This window comes from Pogoniulus pusillus, chromosome 9 (genome assembly GCF_015220805.1).
Source record: "Pogoniulus pusillus isolate bPogPus1 chromosome 9, bPogPus1.pri, whole genome shotgun sequence".
In the NCBI taxonomy this organism is placed as follows: Eukaryota; Metazoa; Chordata; class Aves; order Piciformes; family Lybiidae; genus Pogoniulus; species Pogoniulus pusillus.
The window spans coordinates 14,409,865-14,430,795 of NC_087272.1; the positions used below are offsets into that span (position 1 = coordinate 14,409,865).

Genomic DNA, 20,931 nt, shown 5'->3' on the forward strand with positions numbered 1-20,931 from the left:
TGTAGGAAAGCTCTCCAGTAAGCATGCTGTAGCTCAGCAACAGCCTGGCAGTCCACAATTACTTAAAGGAAATCGATAACATTAATAGAATAAGCTGTCAGAGCTAAAAGACTTCTCCATAGCTACACACCACTTAGTCAAGAACTCTGCCTCTCATGTCAAGGTGATCTCAGCACAAAAGAATGCCATGCATTACCATCCCCCTACTGCCACAGTCTTGCAGTAGGGAAGGAAGAAGGAAGGAGAGGTCAGGACTGAGCTGCCAGGCCTTGTCCTCAGCTAAAACATCAGAAAACTCACTGTGCTACTGCCCAAATTGTATTACCCCTTGGAACAGTACAAAGCATAATGTGTTTTTGTTTCTCCACAGACGACGGTGCAGAGCTGTGATGCGACGTGAGGATTTTTTCACTTAAGCACAGTTTAAAATTAATACCTTGGAAAGCAGCAGCCTCTGGCTTTTTCTAGCTCACTAATCATTGCCTCTTAACTTCCTTGTTCTTTGAATACCAATTTGCTTGCACACTTCTTTCACAGATACACAAATAAAGAGACTCACAAGTTTGACTACAAATTTCAGTTTTTATTTACAAGAAATAACCAGACTTTTAAACAGCACATAGCAGATCAGAAACTATTTTAAATGAAGCCTACACAAAATGAGACAAAACCCAGGCACTCCAGTCTCATCATGTTATTTTAAAAAGCCCTTCTAAAGGCTAAACACTCATCATACGAGGTGCAATGCTCATAGACATCAGTTCTTGGAAGAGGAGTTTGCAGGCATAGGGCATTCGAACCAAAGAGATCTGGAAAGAGATTTCAAAAGGCTGTGATAAGCACTCCCAAAGCATCAACTTCCACTACCCTTTGCACAAACAGCTTCTCAGGTTTTTGGCTCAAAGAGTGAATCTGAAGTTATGCATGAAAGCATTTAACAAGAATTGCTCACAGACTGTAACAAAGCACAGAGGGAAGACTGAGACTCTGTAAGAGGCTACACAGCAGCTATCCAGAGCACATTTTTAATGTTAAAACCTGCAGCCAAGGGATCTGATCTTTAATAAGAGCCATTTAACAATGGAACATGTGCACAGCAAAGCGTGCTTGACGTGCAGTAAATGTAGTTAATATTTCCAGCACACTTCACAATGCCATTGTTGGAGCTGCAACAGTTAGTCTCTAGCACAATACAAGCATGTTTAATCCAACTATTTTTATCTCTGCCTCCACTCTCCCTTGACATAGTTCTGTAACCAAACACTCTAGGGAGCTCTTCTATTAAAAAAGTGCAACGCAAAAGACATCCCATGGGGACCCAGTTCCGCAAGCATGAATATCTTCATGGGGACAGTCACAAGGGCTATGGCTCCAAATTCCTGTGATTCTGACTTATAAAAATAAGCTCTTGAGCGTTTAAAGTCTCTGAAAACTCTGCACTGCAAAATATCTGAACAGCATTTCCTGCCAAGTGGTCAGCCAACACTATAAAATTAATAAGGAAACATCCAAATGAACTAGGATACTGTAAACACTTAAAACAGTTATGAAACTAAAATAGCAATTGTTCTGGTGCTTCTTTAAATATTTACTTCCCTATCCTCCTGTTCACCCAAGTGGCATTTCCTCTTACCCACAAAGAGAGACGCTGGCTGATGAAAACCACACGTACCTGGGTTTTGTTACGGCATCCCCGGCACTCGTAGGTGTGGGTCCGTGTGTTTGCTATCGCCATGATTCCACAGAGGTTACAGACGTGGACTTGGTACGGGTCTGAAGCTTCAAACAACCTTTCTCTCAGGAACTGGGCTGCTCCATGAGCAATCTGGCAGTCTCGTTCCATTTCTCCAAAACGAAGGCCACCATCACTGAAGAAAGGAAAGGGAAAAAAGCCTCAACTTTTTGGGTGCATTGACAAAACACACCAGTTCTGGGTGGTAGAACAAGTAACGTATCAGAAACACAACAGGAGCGTTACAAGGCAGGAGAAAGGCTGTGCATTGTTCTTCCCCTAACACCTCAGAATACAACTCTTTGGAACAATGTGAATACAGCTATTTGTTACTGCTGCTGAGCGTTTTTAAAGCAGTGTCAGCTAACAGCCACAGCAAAACTGTATAGTAAAATGAGCTAAACAAATTATCCTCTACTTATGTGGTGGGTTTAACTTTGGCTGGCTGCCAGATGCCCAACAAGCAGTTTTCTCACTTCCTCATGTTGACAGGACAGGGGAAAAATAAGATGGAGAAGCACTTTGGTTGAAATAAAAGGGACATCACTTTAGCAATTACCATCCACAGGCAAAACAGACTCAGCAGGAGTAAAAATAGTATAACTTATTGCCCATTAAAAATGGACTAGGATAGTGGGAAACATCTTCTCCTCTACCTTCTACCCAGGCTTAACTCCACTCCTCGATTCACAACTTCTTTCTCCCAGTGGCCACACGGGGAATGAGAGTAGCATTCAATGCATAACAGTTCCTCTGTCATTCCTTGCTCTCACGGTTTTTCCCTGCTCCAATGTGGGGTGCCTCCCATGGGACACTCCTTCAGCAACTGTACCTGCATGGGCCCTTCCCATGGGGTACAATCCTTCTGAAATAGATTGCTGCAGCATGGGTCCCCCATGGACCACAACTTCTGCCACAATCCTGCTCCTGGGTTTTCACACAGGCTGCGAGTGGGTATCTGCTTTGCCCTGGTCTTCCATGGGCTGCAGGCAGACAACATGTTTCACCATGGGTCTTCACCTGCAGGGGGATCTCTGCCTGGTGCACCTCCTCCTTTCTTCTCTGACCTGGGTGTTTGCTGGGCTGCTCCTTCTGCAGTTTCTCATTCCTCTCTCACAGCTGCTGTGCAGTGTTTTCTTACTCTTTTTCAGATATGTTACTGCAAAGGCACCATCAGTGTCACTGATGTGCTCAGATTTGGCCAGCAGTGGGTCTGCTGGAGCCAGCACAGAGCAAGCCCATGCCCTTTCTCAGAAAGGCTATCCAACCAGCACCTCCTGCAGCCAAAACCTTGACACTTGCACTCAAACATGGGAAAACACAGTGGCTAACTGGAGACCTAAGTTCTAGCTGGATGTGGCAGCCAATTTTTAGGGCTAAAAACTTCAAAGAAAAAGAAAACAATGTACAGAAACTAATAAACATCCTTACCGAGATCTGCCTTCCATGGGCTGTCTATTAAGGATCTGGATTGGCCCTCTTGCACGAGAGTGGATTTTGTCATCTACCATGTGCTTCAACCGCTGATAATATGTAGGACCAATGAAGATCTGTGACGTGATTTTTCGACCAGTGAAGCCATTGTAGAGGACCTGAAGTAGTCAGCACAATCACTGAATCATAAGGCTTACTATCAATCACATGTATATGAAAAACATTACAGTGAATTGCTACTTTGATTGTACCTCATTTCCTCTTAGATGATAGCCATAATCTGATAGAAGGTTGGAAATTTTCTGCACATTGACGGCATCATTAAAAGGTGTAGCATCACCAATTTCTCCCTTGTTTGCAGACACCTGCAGAGAACAGATTTGCAAAGCTTGTCAGATTTCTGAAGGACTGGGCAGACAATGCTAAGCTGTTTCAAATTCAACTCCTAATGCCAGAACTTGATATTCCATGCCCAAGACAGCACCATATCTTGCTTTGTTTATCAGCTACACGATGTTTATCAAGATTTTAGGAAAGAGTATCAACAATTCTGCTACTCCTTTTTCTAGGGTGCTGGAAACATCTGAAATAAAAGCATACAGCAACCATACTCTCACAAAATTTACAGCACTGTAGGTCTTCCCCAAGAAACCTGCTTTTACTATTAAGTAACTGGAGGACAATCCTGATTTTTTTGTACATTAATGTCTGCCATGGAGTAGTATCTAGAATGAAAACCCAAACAAGCCATTTTCATTCATATTGCTCAGATATGTAGCATAAGACTGTTCTTACCTTCCCCTGAAGACACTCGATCAAGTGACCAATGGTCATACGGGAAGGGATGGCATGGGGGTTGATAATTATATCAGGGGTGATGCCTTCACAGGTGAAAGGCATATCCTAGAGCAAGGAAATGGTCAGTCAGTACTTCCCAGAACACCAGCTTTAAGAAAAGCCATTGCATGGATTCAAGTGAAATCTTTTAAAGCATTTTGAAGGCACTGAAGTAGCAGATGAAGCAGCTGTGTCTGTTCCTAATAATATTTTAGCTAAATTTAAGTCAATATATTGTAATCCCAGTAGGCATTCCACAGACAACTCATGACTTAAGGCAGCTGCAATGTGTTGTAGGATGGGAATTACAGGGTTAAAAAAAATCCTCTAGGGACTAGAGGAGTCTAGGGGTAGACACAGGGAAAGGGAAATTGTTATTCGATTCCATAATTCTGCTATCTCTTTATAAGCTGGCAGCACAGCCAGTACTTTCTCCTTTCCTCTCCCTCCTGCCTGCTGTGTCTGGCAAGAGCCACTTATTTAGATAAACATGTAAGAAGTGGGTATGTCTGGGGCATCCACAGGCTTTATTTGGGCCTATGGGTGGCAGAGACACTGTCAGGGGAGGACTGGAGCACCAGGGATTGTAGATTAGTTTTGAGTTGGGGGAAAATTCAAGGGCTTTGCTATGTATCTTGTATCTTTGTATTTTTTTTCTGTATCTTCCCTTTCAAATACAATTCTGCATTTCTCTCCAATTCATTTGAGAGAGTCTCATTCTGTTGGCTCTTTAAAAGCCATTACACAATGCTGAGAAGATCAGAGATAAAATGTTAAGAAGGAAAAAAAATAACATCACTACCTCTTGCCTGTACTGGATACCACAGGTTCCCTTCTGACCATGTCTGCTGGCAAATTTATCTCCAATTTGTGGGATTCTTACAGAGCGTACCTGTAAGTCATAGTAAAGCCTTTAATTGGTAACTTAAATACAGAGCAAAAATAATAAAAGTGGAAAGCACACATGTCAGTGCTCACCCTAATCTTGCAGAACTTGTATCCTTCCTGGTTAAGGGTTACCATGACCTGATCTACAATACCAGTCTCACTAGTTCGCAGGAAAGTGCTGCAGTCTCTCTTTGTGAAGCGTCTGTTTGTGCTTTCCAGTTCATCTTCATTTTCTGGCAGTGTTACTGTTTTGCCAATGATGACATCATCTCCAGACACACGTACACCAGGTGCTATCAAACCATCATCATCAAGTTTGTCATAGATTGCATGTCTCATACCTTGAGGGAAAAAAGCAGATTCCAATTTTTCAAATTGAGCAAGTCTGTGTGCAACTTCAGACTGAGGCCAAATCCTTACAGAGAAACTTATGCAAGTATTTCATGTCATCTTATCACTGTGTACAAATACCTGAGGGGTGGGTGTCAAGTGGATAGGGCCAATCTCTTTTCAGCGGTCAGCACCAATAAGACAAGGAGCAACAGCTACAAATTGGAACACAGAAGTTTTCACCTCAACATGAGGAGAAACTTCTTTGTAGTGAGGGTGGTGGAGCACTGGAGCAGGCTGCCCAGAGAGGTTGTCCTTCTCCAGAGACTTTCCAAACCTGCCTGGATGCATTCCTGTGCAAACTACCCTAGGGGATCCTGCCTTAGCAAGGGGATTGTACATGATCTCTGGAGGTCCCTTCCAACCTCTAAGGTTCTGTGATTTTGTGATGTATTTTGCCGTTAACACAGACATTTCTGCTCTACATTCCAAAACAGAGACTGACTCAGTTCAACAACATTAACAACCTTGCCCAGAAACACTTAATTCAATAGCTGAGTCTGCATACACTCCTCCAGCTCACCTTGGCAAGTTTCACGTGTAGGCTTTTCAAAAACTTCTTCTTGGTCATACCCTTTTTTAGACTCCTGCTCTTTGTAGGAGCGATAGAACACAGATCTGAAACAAAGTTACAAAACCTTCTCCAGTGAAACCAGCATCATTTTTCCTATCTGTACATCTTGGTTTTACTATATTCACCCTTCGACTATGTGTTATGGCTACAGCTACTTACGACAACCAAAATAAGTAATATTGGCAAGCCACACAATCTTTCCTCTAAAGTCTTGTCAAGCTGACCATCACTACAAAAGGAATGCTAAACAAACACAAAAAAACACCCAGTCCACCAAGAAAGTTTCAAATAGTATTTTGATGGCAATTTTTCCAGACACTGCCAAAGTACATATTGTTATCACATACTAATTTTTATGAACTGCAAAGACATTTTACTGTGCTTGGCATCTCACATGTAGTTATTATCCCTAAAGATTATTCAGGTCATCATCATTCTCAAATTACTTTTCTTTTTGCACCTGCCATGGTCTAGCCTTGGGCACTGTGGTAAAGGGTTGGACTTGATGATCTGTGAGGTCTCTTCCAACCTTGGTGATACTGTGATACTGTGATTTTGCAAGCATTTTTAGACTTCTGCTGCCACATTGCAGTGTCACAATCAGTGCAATTTATATAGGCTTCTTTCTGAGGCTTTAGGGGGTTTTGTTTGCTGCCTCTGATGGAAGCACACCAAAGCCACTGCCTTTCAGATAAACAATATCTACATGCAATTGCTCCCATGCACAAAGGAGGTTCTGTAAAAGCTTCACAGGAGTCACACAGTCTTGCAGTCATTCTGCATGGCAAGTCAGTAGACCCAAAAAAAATGAAGCACACACCTCTTGAGCTCAACTTTGACAAAAGAAAACGAACAGAACTGGAAACCCACTGACCAGCTGTACAGCTAATCACAGCCAGATAGAAAACCATAATGCACAGTCCCATCAGTTGCAAGTTATCCCAGTAGCAGTTACTACTAAGGGGAGGTATATGGCAATCCTCACTGTTGGCAACTCTCATGCTAATACAGACAAGACTATATTGCAAAACTGCAGTATTGTCATTAAGGAGTTCATGTAACCAGCAAGAACTGCATATACAGCAAAGAGCCCAAATATTTTTTCACTTGGTTGTCATACAAAGAACAGTAAACACAGTGAAGACCCAAATGAAGGACTAAGTGGGTTACACAAAGGATGAACCACTCTTCTCTGTATTTTTCTAAGGCAGACATTAACCTTTTCTATTTCGTTGCTCCCTTCATCCTCATTTAAAAAAAGAGTTGAAAAATAATAAAGAGCTTCTCAGGGTGGAAAGATTTGAAGAATGGTGTTTTCAAGCCTAAGATGAACTTTCCTTGACCCTCTAGACAATTCAGACATTTTTTTTCCAAACAGTTAAAAAACATGTGCAGTTTTACCTGAAAAAGCCTCTGTCAACAGCAGAACGGTTCATGATGACAGAGTCCTCTTGGTTATAGCCCGTGTATGATGCAATGGCTACAATAGAGTTGATACCTATAATGCAAAGGGCAAATACTTGGAAAGGATGCTCACATAAGAGAGAGGTGTTAATTTTAACTAAAACCAAGCTGTTCTACCCTTTCTGAAACAAAATCTCTACACACAAAAGCCAAACGGTATCGGCAAATGCAGCTTTGGGTAGAAGGGTCGAGAGTGACCCCTTGTGAAGAACCTAGCAAACACCAATACAGAAAACGCACCTGTCCAGTTAGATTTTAGCAGACTATATGGGTAAATGGTTTCAAATGCAACAAACAATAGCAACATATTTTTTGTGGTCTAGGTGTCCAGCTACAAGTCAGCATTGGTCCCATACTTAATTTTTAAATGGCCTACATTTGGTAAACAGTCAGATACTCTAGGCACATCATTTGCAGTGCAGGAATATTTTTGCTCAATGCATGGTAACTGACACCATACCTGCTGGTAACTCTCTAAATCGCAGGTACTCCATGGAGCGCGTCGTTACCAGGGGCTTCTGAGGGTAATACAAGACATGTGCCAGCGTGTCCATGCGGACATGAAAGTTGGTGATGTAAACTCCCATAGCCTGCTTACCCATAGCAGACTGGTACGTGTTCCTGGGAGACTACACAGAGAAGGGAAGACCAGTAGATACGTACATTAAGGTCTACGTGTTCACCAGTGGGGTTTCTATCAACTTTAAAAGCAGGATGTCAGAAGTGATGTACTGACCTGGTTGTGATCAGGGAAAGGGATAATGGATGCACATACTCCCAGGATCATAGATGGGTGGATCTCACAGTGTGTGTATGTTGAACAATATGCCACACCTTTCTCTTGCAAGTCGTCTGGAGTCATTGCCAGCATCACGGTCTCTTCTTCCAGCGTATCAATGTACTCCACTACACCACTGGCCACGAGATCCTGCCAACTGAATAACCAATGTCTGAAATACTCAGCTAACACATAAAACTTGTCTGTTCAGCAGTAACAAGGACCTAATTAATTAAGCTACCAGGCAGAGAAAGCATTGTGCTGCATACAAAGTTCTAAACATTTCTCTCTCCAATATGAGAGGAGTTTCAAGATGGAGAAAACTGAATGTCGGAAATGCATCTCACCTGTAGTTGTTATACTCCCTTTCCTTCAGTTGGTCAATATGCCTTTTCTTCAACAGCAACTTCTGTTTCTCCACAATTAAAAGGGGCCGACAAATTCTGCCTGCATCAGTATAGATGCGGATTTCTCGCTCACGAATATCTCTAATCATTGAGACCTGTGTAAGAAACCAGCACCCAGAGAGTACAAAGTCAGCCCAGAACCAGAATTACCAATGCAAAATAGGGTAACAAAGTTTCTTAAAGGAAACACCTTACAGGTGCTATCAGTAGCACAGGACAAACATTAACATTCTTACAAACAGAGGCATTTCAAGAGACTGTTTCCAGCTGGATCATCTTTAAAAAAAAACCAAACAAACCATCACTGACAGAAACCACAACCAAATAACACAACAAAAAGCTCCTAACTCCCCCAAAACCAATCAAATAAATAATAAAAAAAAACAAACCAAGCACTGTGAAGTATGTTCAGAAAGAGGCTAGCAAAGGATGTTACTTGGAGGTTTCAAAGCACTATCAAGGTACTATCCTCTCCCATCCAAAGACACCCAAATTCTAGATGTAAAATCTGTACCTCTGACACAATGATGTCCATCTGACGACGGAGCTTCCTTAAGGTATTCATGAGCTGCTCTGGATCTTTGTGTATTCCTACCCAGCAGCCATTAACAAAGATCTTAGTAGCACTAGAAGAGGGGTAAGAAAAACATATAAATAAAAAAGTTCCCCCAACCCTTGAAGCACTGTGCAGGATAAAAAAGTTAAAAGTCTGTTTGAACAGGTTCATTTGCACATACTCAGCTATTGCTGCTGGAGAGATTTCTTCCAGGTTTTCCATACTCCACTCTTCCAAGAATTCCAAAATTGGGGATGGCTGAGACCCCACAGAAATGTAAGCCATCAGAGCTAAGTTCTTCACAAGTCCTACTGCATGACCCTATCAGAAACAGAAAGTTAGCTTGCATTTCCAAATGGAGAGATTTCCCCCAAGAAATCCAAGAATGCCAAGTCTTTAAGGAATGAGATGTAAAACATGCTCATTATTTCATTTCTACCATTCAACTACAGAGTTAGCCATAAAGCTAAATACTCAGATCAGCACGTTAAAAGAAAAAGTGCAAGTGATCATGGCAAATGCCATGGCTATAAAACAATAGGCAGATGGAAGCAGTTACACGTGAATAAGGACTGATGTAAATACTCCTTTCATTACCTCTGGGGTTTCAGCAGGGCAAACCATTCCCCACAGCGTGTTGTGCAGCTGCCTCGGCTTTGCTAGTTTACCATCTCGACCAATTGGAGAATTCAGGCGCCTCAGATGGGAAAGCGTAGATGCAAAAGTCAGGCGGTTTAACACCTGTATGTGGTCAGGAATCCAGTTAGTCACAGCTTCCTAAAAGGGCTTTTGACAGGCATCATGATACATCACAGCAAAGGATCAATGCCCTCTACAAATGAACTGATTTTTGTTAGATACTTACACTGTTTACTCTTCAAATCTCAAGCTCCTAATCAGTGCTGTGATATGGTAGCAGTTTTTAGAGCACATTAACACCATGACAAGGTCCAGCATAAACATCCAAGCAGAGATCTGGTTTTGTACTATAGTTTATTTTGATCAGGTAATTAGAATGCCTGATATTGCAAAAATGCTCTCTAAGCTGCACTTTCACCAAAGGGTTTGCTAGTACAATAACAGAGAGATATTTTTAAACTTAGTTGAACAAACTAAGATGACTTCATTATTAGGAGCAATCAGCATTTACTGTCTTTTCAGAGTTTGCTCAAGGATTCTCAAAAATTGAGTAACATTTTGAGATGTGAATTTATTAAAAAAAACCCCAAACACTAACACAGCCATCAAACACACACATCAAAACTGCACCATCCAGAGACAGATACCACATTTGCTCCTTTCCTAACTTTGCTTTCCCCAAACTATAATCTCACCAGGGCTCCAGACAACAAGATGTACCAGCATTTTAAGTGTGTCACCTCTTTCCTGTTTCTACCTTTGAGAAACGGGCTCAGCTCAGCACTGCACTGGGCTAATAAAGCCAGTGCTCATTATTAGCTGTAGAATACATAACTGTTATGTCTCAAGGTGTCGCGTTTATTTAGCCACCTGTGAAACACTGAAAGTAATTAAAAGAAAGAAATCCATCACCTGCTAAAGATTCCTTGAGACTAGGTCTTGACCAGACACAAAAGCATATGTTTTAACACAGAAAATCTTTACAAGACTTAAGCAAACTCTTTAGCAGTGAACACAACAGCTAAAACCAATCCCATATCAGACTTAACTATTTGGATCTTCATCTGCTTCAGCCATGAAAATTTCCTTTCAAAAATGGCTCTCTTTAACATGCAACATGCATGGCTCCCAGGCAGTATTAAACTCTTCCACAATACAGTTTTACTCTAAATGTAAACCTGACAAATTACCTTATCGGCTACTGTACCTGAGATACTCCTGCTCTGGCCTGATGAGCTTTCTTCTGGTCACCCCAGTTTCCAGTTGCCAACGAATACTTCAAACCGTCTGAAATAATTCTTGTTTTAATTGCCAGTTCCAAGTTGAAATCCTTCCCTCTGTCAATGAACTTTTGAGCATATATTCTCACTTCTTTCAGCAAATTCTTAAACATTCTGTAGAAGAAGATGCCAGGAAAAATGCCTAAATAGTATGTTACCAATTCAGCCTCTACTATTTGGAAAAAAACATCACTAGCCTCCTGAAAAGCTACAGGCTGCGCTGCCCAAGACTCGCTATCGGATGCAACAGAAAAGTCTGACATTGAGAAACACAGAGTGGGCAATGCTTCTACCATTAATTATCTCTGAAGAAAACACATATAGTATAGTTACCCTCTGAACAGGAAAGCTAACAGTGGCCCAGCAAGATCCAGTCTTTTATTGCCATAATGATCTCTGTCATCAAGCTCTCTTCTTCCCAGTGCTGCCAATAACAATCTGTGAACCATATACCTAAGCAAATAAGACAGTTTATGTTATGACAGCAGACATTCACAAGGATTACATACTATCACAGACACACCAGTGAGCTGTTTCCCAAATGCCATCCATTCTAGAACTTTAGTATGTCCTTAGAGGTGAATAACCTCAGTACAGGCAACTACAAAGAAAAATTCATATTCACATCATGATGGCAATGTGTCTTCTGCTACATGTCCATTCTGTATTGTAACATGGGCAACATTTAAGCACATGGAATCCAGTGTAAAATGATATGTCTTCTGATGCTACTGTTCAGCTGCATATCAAGAAGCAGTGGTCAAGAGGATGTGCTAATTAAAGTGTGAGGATACACTCCACACAGCTTATCAGTAATTATCTATGCATTGGTGATCAACCTCGCTATGCTGTCTATGCAGCACAATGTCAAAAAGAGTTATCTGTCACCACAATCACATCTAACTTTAGATTCAGAATGTCAGAGGCTTGTTTTCTTTCGTTTCCTATTTTATCAACACTTGCACTTTCTGAGCTATGAAAATGTAACAGAGGTTAAAAGCAAAGGTCTGTTCAGTGCTTTCTTCCAACTGTAAATATGTGAATAAAATCTGTATTTAGGATTCATCTGCAGACATGTGACAGAAAATACTGACATACCCTAGAAAATAGGCCTTCTTGGTTTCACAGAAGTCACTGACACCAACATGCGGAAGCATTTCTTTCTGCAAGACCTCTTTAGCATACTTGATTCTCTTTTCTTTGGTGACACCTGGCTTTGCACCTCTTGATCCAATAAAGTTTAGAGCAACATTCTGCTCCTGAATGACAAATGCTTCATCCAGAGAAGGTTTAACCTAATGCACAAAACACAGTGAAATCCTGTAGCATCCAAGGCCTGTTGGGGTTGAAGGAAGCTACACAGTAGTTTGCTGATGATTCTTTTCAGGAACTGCTAATTATTGATTCAGTTATTTCTGGCTTTACTGTAAAAGCTTTTTCTAGAGCAGCAGAAAACAGTAACAGAGCACACAGGAAGCACATCAAAAATAGTTTAGACTTCAGAAAATAGTTCTGATTTGAGTACATTCTGGGATTTTACAATTGAAGTCAAAGACAGCAGGATAAGACCCTACCTCTCCAAATACTTAACTCTGAAATAGCTATTGCAAAATAACACACTTAACATATATTACCATTTCCATCATTTCTGGATCTTCAAAATCATATATAATGTGTTCCAAAATGTCCCTGTCAGACACAAAGCCTAGTGCACGAAAGACAATAATGATGGGGACTTCTTGCTTGATATATGGTAAAGTTGCTACGATGCGCTGACCAATAGCACTCTTCTTTGCACCCTGAAAAGATACAGAAAAACATGTATTAAATGATCTTGCCTTTAAATCAAAACACCTCTCTCCACTTGGATGACAGAGAGTAAGTGTGTTTAGTCAAGCATTACAGGAAATCATGACCATATTAAGAGCTATTTTGAAACACTGTGAGACACAGAGACAACCACTCAAGCATGTCACAGACATCACGACTGAAAATGGTGTAAGGCTTCTAACTGAAGTAACTTTTGGACCACACTTGGGAATGGTAAATGAGCACTGAGTACAATGGTGAATAAGTACTGACACCTTCTGCTGTTATGAACAGCAATTATTTTCCCTTACAGATGCCACAGTTAGATATTACATATGAATTAATGTGTCACCTGCAAACACACCTAAACACTAGCTTGGCTGTCAGCAAAGACAGAGCCTGTGCTCCTTTTCTTGCCAAAAATCAAGAGTTTGTCTGGATCTTTTAAAGACTAATTTACAGTGATTCTAAAATTATTTTTTAGTCTTGCCCTAAAACCTCACACAAACTGAGTCTTTATTTCAATCCTCAAATTATTTGTCCCAGAGACAAGCATAATTTACAACATTAACATTTAATTTTATCTTCTTTAAAACTTAGCATCAGAATAAATTTCTTCTCAAAATCCTGAAAGTAAATTACATGAAGAGACAGGATAGGAACAAAACTCCTACAACACCCTTTATGGTAAGCCTCAGGGCATGGGCCATTATTGCTTAGGCATACCTGCCCACCTCTGGCCAGCATGCTAACCCATATCGTACTCGTTGGTCGAGAGGAGTTTTCCAGACAAGATCTACACTCTCCTGTGTAGGCATATTTCGAATCTTTCTTTGCAAACACATACACTGTGTTTGTAGCCATTTTCTCTTGAGCAATCAGAACCTGTGTTAGAAACAAGAACACAAGTAAATAAATGACAAGTGTACTCTGAAAACAACAATCACTATTCTGATTTCTACTACAGGTGCCTTAAGAGCAGTGCAAAGCATAAAGTCAATTTGTCAAATTACTTGGATTATACTCAACACATTTAAAAAAAAATATTAAGCAAAACATACATCCGTCAAGACAGAATAACCAAAAGAACATACTGCATGAACAATGTGTACTGTGATGTACTTACTGCATCTGCTAGCTGTTCTGAGGCATTTCTGACGGCTTTAGGCACAGCACTGATATAGTATTTCAATATTTGTCTCCAAAGCCAGTGCAGTAGCCAGGCATTTGACTTTAAGATCCAGTGATCAGAGACAGATTTTGAAATTATTTTCTTTTCCCAAGAAGAAAAATAAAATTATCTTTCTTCTGCTGTGTTTGCCTAGGTGTCAGTTACAAAGAACTGGCAGTTTTGTTGGTGAGGCAAAGGCATGGAGACAGTACGATTTGCTAAAGCTGAATCCACAGCAGTGGAGTGAATAATCTATTCTTATAATAAAATACACCTATACAACTGTAAACAAACTGCAGGAGGCTCTGAGGAAAAGAGGCACCTCATTTTAGAGTGTGTGTTGCTCTGCAATGGAAATTAAATTATCTATAGCACTTGGTGCCATTCACTGCAGAACAGTTTATGAAATCAAAGAAGGGAAGCATGCCTCAGGGAATAAAGTCCTAACAGAATTCTAACAGCCCATCTTTCTACAAGACCATAAGCACCTGCAATAACTGTGATCGCTTGGAATAAAAGTGCTTATGCTCCTGGCGAAACACAGGGAAACACGCAACACACATTTCAATGTCTGTAAAGCTGCCTGTGCAAGACACAATCCCTTACCTTTTCTGATCCATTAATGATAAAGTAGCCACCAGGATCAAGTGGGCATTCGTTCAGTTCACAAAGGTCACGGTCAGTTAAGCCATTCAACAAGCAGTATGTTGAACGTAACATAATAGGAATTTTTCCTATGAAAGTTTTCTGATGCTGTGTTTGTAACTGATCTTCCCCTTCTTTAATAACTGTTTTGGTTATATCCACATACAAGGGGGCTGAATACCTATAAAATAAAACCACCACTGTGTTATCTGTCAGTTATTATTCAAGGTTGTATAGAAGGATAATGAATGCAGTTATTGAAGCACTCACTGGTAATAATATTAAACATTATTACCAAATCACTAATCATTGTCTGATTTAACAACTACACATCAAAATTCAAAAAGTATTACATTTTCAAGGTATTCAAGTATTGCATTTTCAAGTTGAAAAGTACTATCAATTAATAACACTGAGCCAGTCCTTCCTTGTGTCTCCCACCACAGAATTCGCTCTTACGTAAGGTTTCTCAGTCTGGCTTCATTAGGCATCATAGGTGATGGTGCTCCATCTCTTTCCCAATGCGTAGGTTTGGAGAGATAGATCTGTTCAAACTTCAGCAGATAGCGGGGCTGGAAAAGAAGACATTTACCTGTAACAGAAGAAACACCCACTTCGGTTGTTCAAGAGCAGCACTCAGCTTAATACACAATGCTGCAATGCGTCCTCAGTTCAAGATGTGGAAACTATCTCTCTTCAGCTGACTTGATCAAAAAAAGCACCCAAGGAAACTGAAGGGTCAAGACCACTGGTAAGAGAAGAGTAAAGTACCCAAAAAGGTCTTTTCCCTACAGAACAGCTAAGGAACTCAAACTCTGCCAAGTTACTGAATATATTAACAAATAGAATATACCTTACACTTGCCTATTTACATGTCTGTCTGTGGAACTTAAGATAAAACTGTTAGTTTTAAGATGCAGAGAGGTGAGTCTGCTTCAGGATGTGAGGTAGCTGACCCATTGGAAAAGGTGCAAGTTTTTGTAACGCTTTGCTCCCCCACATAAAAAAATTAAACAGCTTTGGTTTAGTACCACAGAAATCCTTTCATGTATTAGAGTCAAACTATGGGTATGAAAGGACACGTATCTTTCTGCAGTGGAACAGTTCTCAGGATCTTCACTTTGCCCCAAAGGCCACCCACCTCTCAGAATCCTACTGCAACAAGATTTACAGCCTTCATTGCACTTAAATCAAAAGCTACTGATATGAGAAAAAGGATAAATAACATAGAATGTAGCAACCCAGTTAAATAATTAACTGTGTAATTAATATTAGACATCTTTAATAAAGGGGTAGAGAACATAGAATGTAGCAGCCTAGTTAAGTCATTAACTGCGTAATTAATATTAAGCATCATCAATCAGATAAATACAAAGGAAGGGGGGTTAAGCTTGAGAGGGTATTGAAACACTCCCATGAAGAATGATGCATTCAAAGGTAAGAACATCGGAGACTCCAGCCAAGAATGTGACCCACAACTGGTGCCAGGTGGTCCAAAAGTAGAAAGGTCAGAGTGAGGAAGACATCGGCCTTCCTCCCAAAGACCCCGAAAGACGACCACCAGGTGGCAGCGAGCATACGTGAAGAGGTGGGACATCATGGAAATGAGTTTCAGGAATTAATTGTCCTGTCTCTTCCGACCATTTTAATAACCCTACCCCTGTATTGAATATGCATGATTTCGTAGCATAAATATTGTACCTGAGCTAGGTGAAGTTGTGCAAGGGCTTTGAGGAGAACCTCCCCTTGTCAGCCAGTGTTGATTAAAGCATATCTTCCTGAAAACACTGTGTGTTGTGAGGACTCATTTTCTGAATGTCACTACGCATTTAAAATAAAGAAGTAAAAGTTTTAAAGCAACACTCTTATCGAAGTGCAATTGTGCATCTGGTAGGGCGAGTCAGAACTTGTAAGAAAGTAAACAGCTATATAACAGTAGCTTTGTTTAAGTGTTTCAGATATGTGGTCTCCCAGGCTGAGAAGGGAAAGGAGAAAGAAAAATGTCAAATTAGTCTGGTATCTTCAAATAAGGCAAGAGTTTGCCTGCAAGTGACTCTGAAGGAAAAAGAAAGCTTCCTTTTTTCTCCTACCTAGACCTATTCCTAAAAACTTTAACTTGCTAAGAATGAGAAACTAAAATGTTTGATTTGAGAAAGTGAAATACCAGCTTTGGGGCAAAAAGAAGCCATGTTTGCTATGCAAACCTTAGTGACACACACACATGTATATGTGTGCACATATAGCAACTGCAGAACCATGCAGGTAGAGAATTCCACAGTAATATAGGGAGAATAACATTAAGGAAAATTACAGTGAGATAAATGTTTATGAAGTGTTTGTCTAACAAAGAAACTAAAAGAAATTTGTTATTCTCTTGACAAAGTGAGTGTTTGCCTGGAAAAAAATGCAAAGAAACAGTGAAATTTCAATGCTCAGGTGGCCTACAGTTCCTTTAAATCTCTACAGAGAAACAGCAAAGTAGTAATCGATAGCAGGGGAACAAATCCCACCACAGGAGGAACAAGGCTGAAAGCAGCACAGCTGCTATAGAAGATGCACATTCACAGCAGAAAAGACAACACACAGCACAGACTCCTTTGGAATATAGTGCCAACAGAAGGTAATTAGCAATGGTACCCTTTGAAAATCAGGTGAAAACCAGGACCTAACTTTGGCCAAAGAAAGCTAACAGAGAACTTTTCAACCATAAACCTTTCTCCCCACGTTAAGTTACTGAAAGTCAAAATCCCACCAATTTGTGGCTTGCTTCTGGCTACCTGGCTTGCTCTGCTACAGTTTCATACAGTAATCAATAACATAATTAGCAGCCAATTGTTCTTGGTCATTTCTCAACTCAGTCAACAATTTAATGAGCAGAATAGAGTAGCTCTATAGGAGAAGTAAGTTTGGATAACAAAGTTCTTGAATGTTTTTCTAAGCCGTACCACAGAATCATATCAGAGAATCAACCAGGTTGGAAGAGACCTCCAAGATCATCCAGTCCAGCTTATCAGCCCATCCTATCCAATCAACTAGACCATGGCACTAAATGCCTCATACACTCTTCCCAGTACACCTCCTGGGACAGCAACTTCACCACCTCCCTGGGAAGCCCATTCCAATGCCAATCACTCTCTCTGGCAAGAACTTCCTCATATCCAGCCTATACCTCCCCTGGCACATTTTGAGACTGTGTCCCATCCTTCTGTTGCTGGATGCCCGGCAGAAGAGACCAACCCTCACCTGGCTACAACCTCCTTTCAGGTAGCTGTAGACAGCAACGAGGTCACTCTTGACACTCCTCCAGACTAAACAACCCCAGATGCTTCAGCCTCTCCTCATAGGACTTGTGCTCCAGGCCTTTCACCAGCTTTGTTGCCCTTCTCTGGACAAGTTCCAGTACCTCAACATATCTCTTGAACTGAGAGGCCCAGAACTGGACACAGTACTCAGGGTGTGGCCTGACCAGTGATGAGTACAGGGGCAGAATAACCTCCCTTGTCCCACTGGCTACACTGTTCCTGATACAGGCCAGGATGCCATTGACTCTCCTGGCCCCTTGGGCACAGTGCTGGCTCATGTTCAGCTACTACCTACCAGCACCCCCAGGTCTCTTTCTTCCTGGCTGCTCTCCAGCCACTCTGTCCCCAGCCTGTAGTGCTGCTTGGGGTTGTTGTGGCCAAAGTGCAGAACTCTACACTTGGCCTTGTTGAATCTCATCCCATTGGACTCTGCCCACCCATCCAACCTGTCAAGGTCACTCTGTAGGGCTCTCCTACCTTCCAAAAGATTGACACCTGCTCCTAACTTAGTGTCATCTGCAAACTTACTGATGATACACTTGACTATCTGAAAACTTGGCCACACACCTCACAAACTCCAAAGAGCTCATACTTCTGGCCTATTAACTGCATGAGCAGTGTCAAAACTCAGATGTATTTCTGTCTCTTGAGATGGGAAGTTAGTAAAACCCACCTATAATAATTTTGCATTATAAAAACACACCACTTCTGACAGGGGTCTCTACTTACAGGTTCTTCCACTTCTCCTGTGGCATGCTGGGCTTCAGCTTGTAAATCAATTGGTGGGGCATCTTCAACAATTCTCTGCACAGACATCTGAATAAACTCATCAAAAGAATCCAACTGTTGCCTGACTAAACCCTTTTCATCAAAATAGGAGCTGAAAAAAAAGAAAGTGTATTAGTGAATAAGAGATCTTATTTCACATACTTTATACATCAACAAGCTGAAGATGTGTGTATTACAAAATCTTCAAAAGCTTTAAAATACAGTACAGAATCTTTCCCAAGGCATGAGTTACAAACACAGGTACTCAAAAAAAAGCTAATTACTTCACAGTGTTTGAAGGCATAGATACCATAAAGAGTCAGACCTGTCATCACCTCTTGTCTAAGCCTTGTTTGTATGCACAGTCCACCTTAAATTAGAATGGAAACACAACTGAAACCTTAGTGAAAATGACTTCATCTAAAGTTTTCAACAATGTATGTAAATTATTTTTGCTTTAACTTATTTTCCAAGCTGAAGTATACTAAGTGCATGCTTAAGTCAAGGTAACAGTTCTCAAAACTATTCTTAGCTTGGGTGCTCATTGTTCCAGGCACACCAAGATTCTCAGCTTTGCTCTCTCTCCAGATTTCCCCTAGACTTTATGTTTCCCAGCTTCAACCCAGCACAATCTATTAAAATAAATCCTAATTTTTAGTGGTATAATTTAAACGTGCCTGCAAAACAAGCTCCTGCCAGCAAGCTGCTCTACCTCATATTCCTACAGCAAACCTGGGAACCCACACTACTTCAGCTTCTGCTCCACTGACACCAAGATCTTTAAACAAAACTGTTAAGAACTAACCCCCTAGCAATAATCTCAGGTTTTACCAAGGGGAACACATTCTTGGCTATCACGTTGTTGTCACGGTGAATTTTGTTAGCAGTCTGCTATTACAAAAGAAAGGAGGACAACCTGCATCACAGAATGGTTGGGATTGGAGGGGACCTCTATAGGTCATCTTGTCCTATAACCCAGATTAAACAGGGTAACCAAGAGCTGCCAGCCTAAAATCATGTCCTAATAGCCTTTGAAGACTCACCAAGGACAGAGACTGCACAGCCTCTCCATGCAACCTGTGCCAGTAAATGGTCACCCTCACAGTAAAGAAGTGTTTCTATGTAGTAATTGAGGTGCAGCTTTAATTACTTCACATCTGAGTGAAGGCAAAGGTAGCACTCCTCACCTGACCTCTTTTTGCCTCCTAAGATTCTCACCTCTGCTCTGCATCCAGACTGTCTAGGGGTCAGACCACTCTCACAGATCTACTCTTCTGGTTGCAACTACTGCTCTAATCCACCAGCTGTACATTTTAATGAATTGATTCAAGTGCCAAGGAAAGTACTTTTTATTCAGATCCCCACAGCATCCCATTCCTTAACAATCACAAGAAGCTCAGGTCCTGGACGCTCATGTCTTGCTAGAAAAACATTAATATGACGAAGTAGCCATGTAATAGTTTCCTAATGCCCAGTACCAGCTGTGAGAGTACTGGTGAAAATCATGTGCTTTATATGGAATCAGTGTAACTTCTTACTTCATTCAAAACAGTGTACCCCACTGGAGGTCACTAAGGCTTCTAAAAGCCTAAGGACAACTCCACTGTTTCTGCTTAAAGCCCTTAAGTTTAAAACAATAAATTTATCACAGCCAAGCCTGAAGGCTCCCTCACACGCTGCTAGCACAAACTGGGTGTCATTTTAAGACCAAGGGCACATATATTGAAGTGTTAAGAACAACAAGCTTTTAAAAGTCACCTAATAACGATCCAGCAGGCTTCTTGCCACAAGTCGGGGGTGATTTCATCATCATCTTCATCATATTGCATATCTGCCGGGGAAGCACAACAGTTCAGCTAGGCTTCAGCCACCTTGGCGTCCCCTCGTCGCCTGCTGAGAGGACGCGGGCACACGGGGAGATGAGGGCCATCCCGACACCCCAACACCGCCCCTGACTCCCAAGGGCCGCAGGAGTCTGCGAGGTCCCGCCGCGGCCGGAGGACCCTCACCCCCACAGCCGCCACCGCCTCCTGCGGGCCCAGCAGCTCCCCGGCCCTCCCGCGCCCGGCCGAAGCGCGAAAAGGCCCAGCGGCGGAGAACGGCCTTCAGCCACGATGCTTTCACCTTCGTCCGCGTCGTACATGATGGCGGCGGAAAGAGCCGCGGCGGCGGCCAAGCACGGAACTAGGAGGGCGACGGAGCTCGACACGGAGCTCGACACGGAGCTCTACACCGAGCGCCTCAGCGGGCGGCGGCG

General features: G+C 41.6%; 1 protein-coding gene across 1 annotated transcript; it reads right to left on the reverse strand.

Annotated features, from left to right (window-relative positions):
- Positions 1-562: 562 nt before the first annotated feature.
- On the reverse strand, positions 563-20,892 carry POLR2B (RNA polymerase II subunit B). The gene is made up of 25 exons (XM_064148579.1): positions 20,799-20,892; positions 20,433-20,505; positions 18,636-18,786; positions 15,064-15,176; positions 14,566-14,785; positions 13,515-13,673; positions 12,614-12,778; positions 12,078-12,274; positions 11,313-11,432; positions 10,907-11,093; positions 9,658-9,801; positions 9,242-9,381; positions 9,019-9,130; positions 8,445-8,599; positions 8,056-8,254; positions 7,780-7,948; positions 7,257-7,353; positions 5,805-5,899; positions 4,982-5,232; positions 4,806-4,895; positions 3,962-4,069; positions 3,418-3,531; positions 3,164-3,324; positions 1,673-1,868; positions 563-809 (listed from the first exon to the last, which is right to left on the reverse strand). The coding sequence occupies exons 1-25, from the start codon at positions 20,815-20,817 to the stop codon at positions 720-722; spliced, it is 3,525 nt and encodes a 1,174-aa protein (XP_064004649.1). The 5' UTR covers positions 20,818-20,892; the 3' UTR covers positions 563-719.
- Positions 20,893-20,931: the final 39 nt, after the last annotated feature.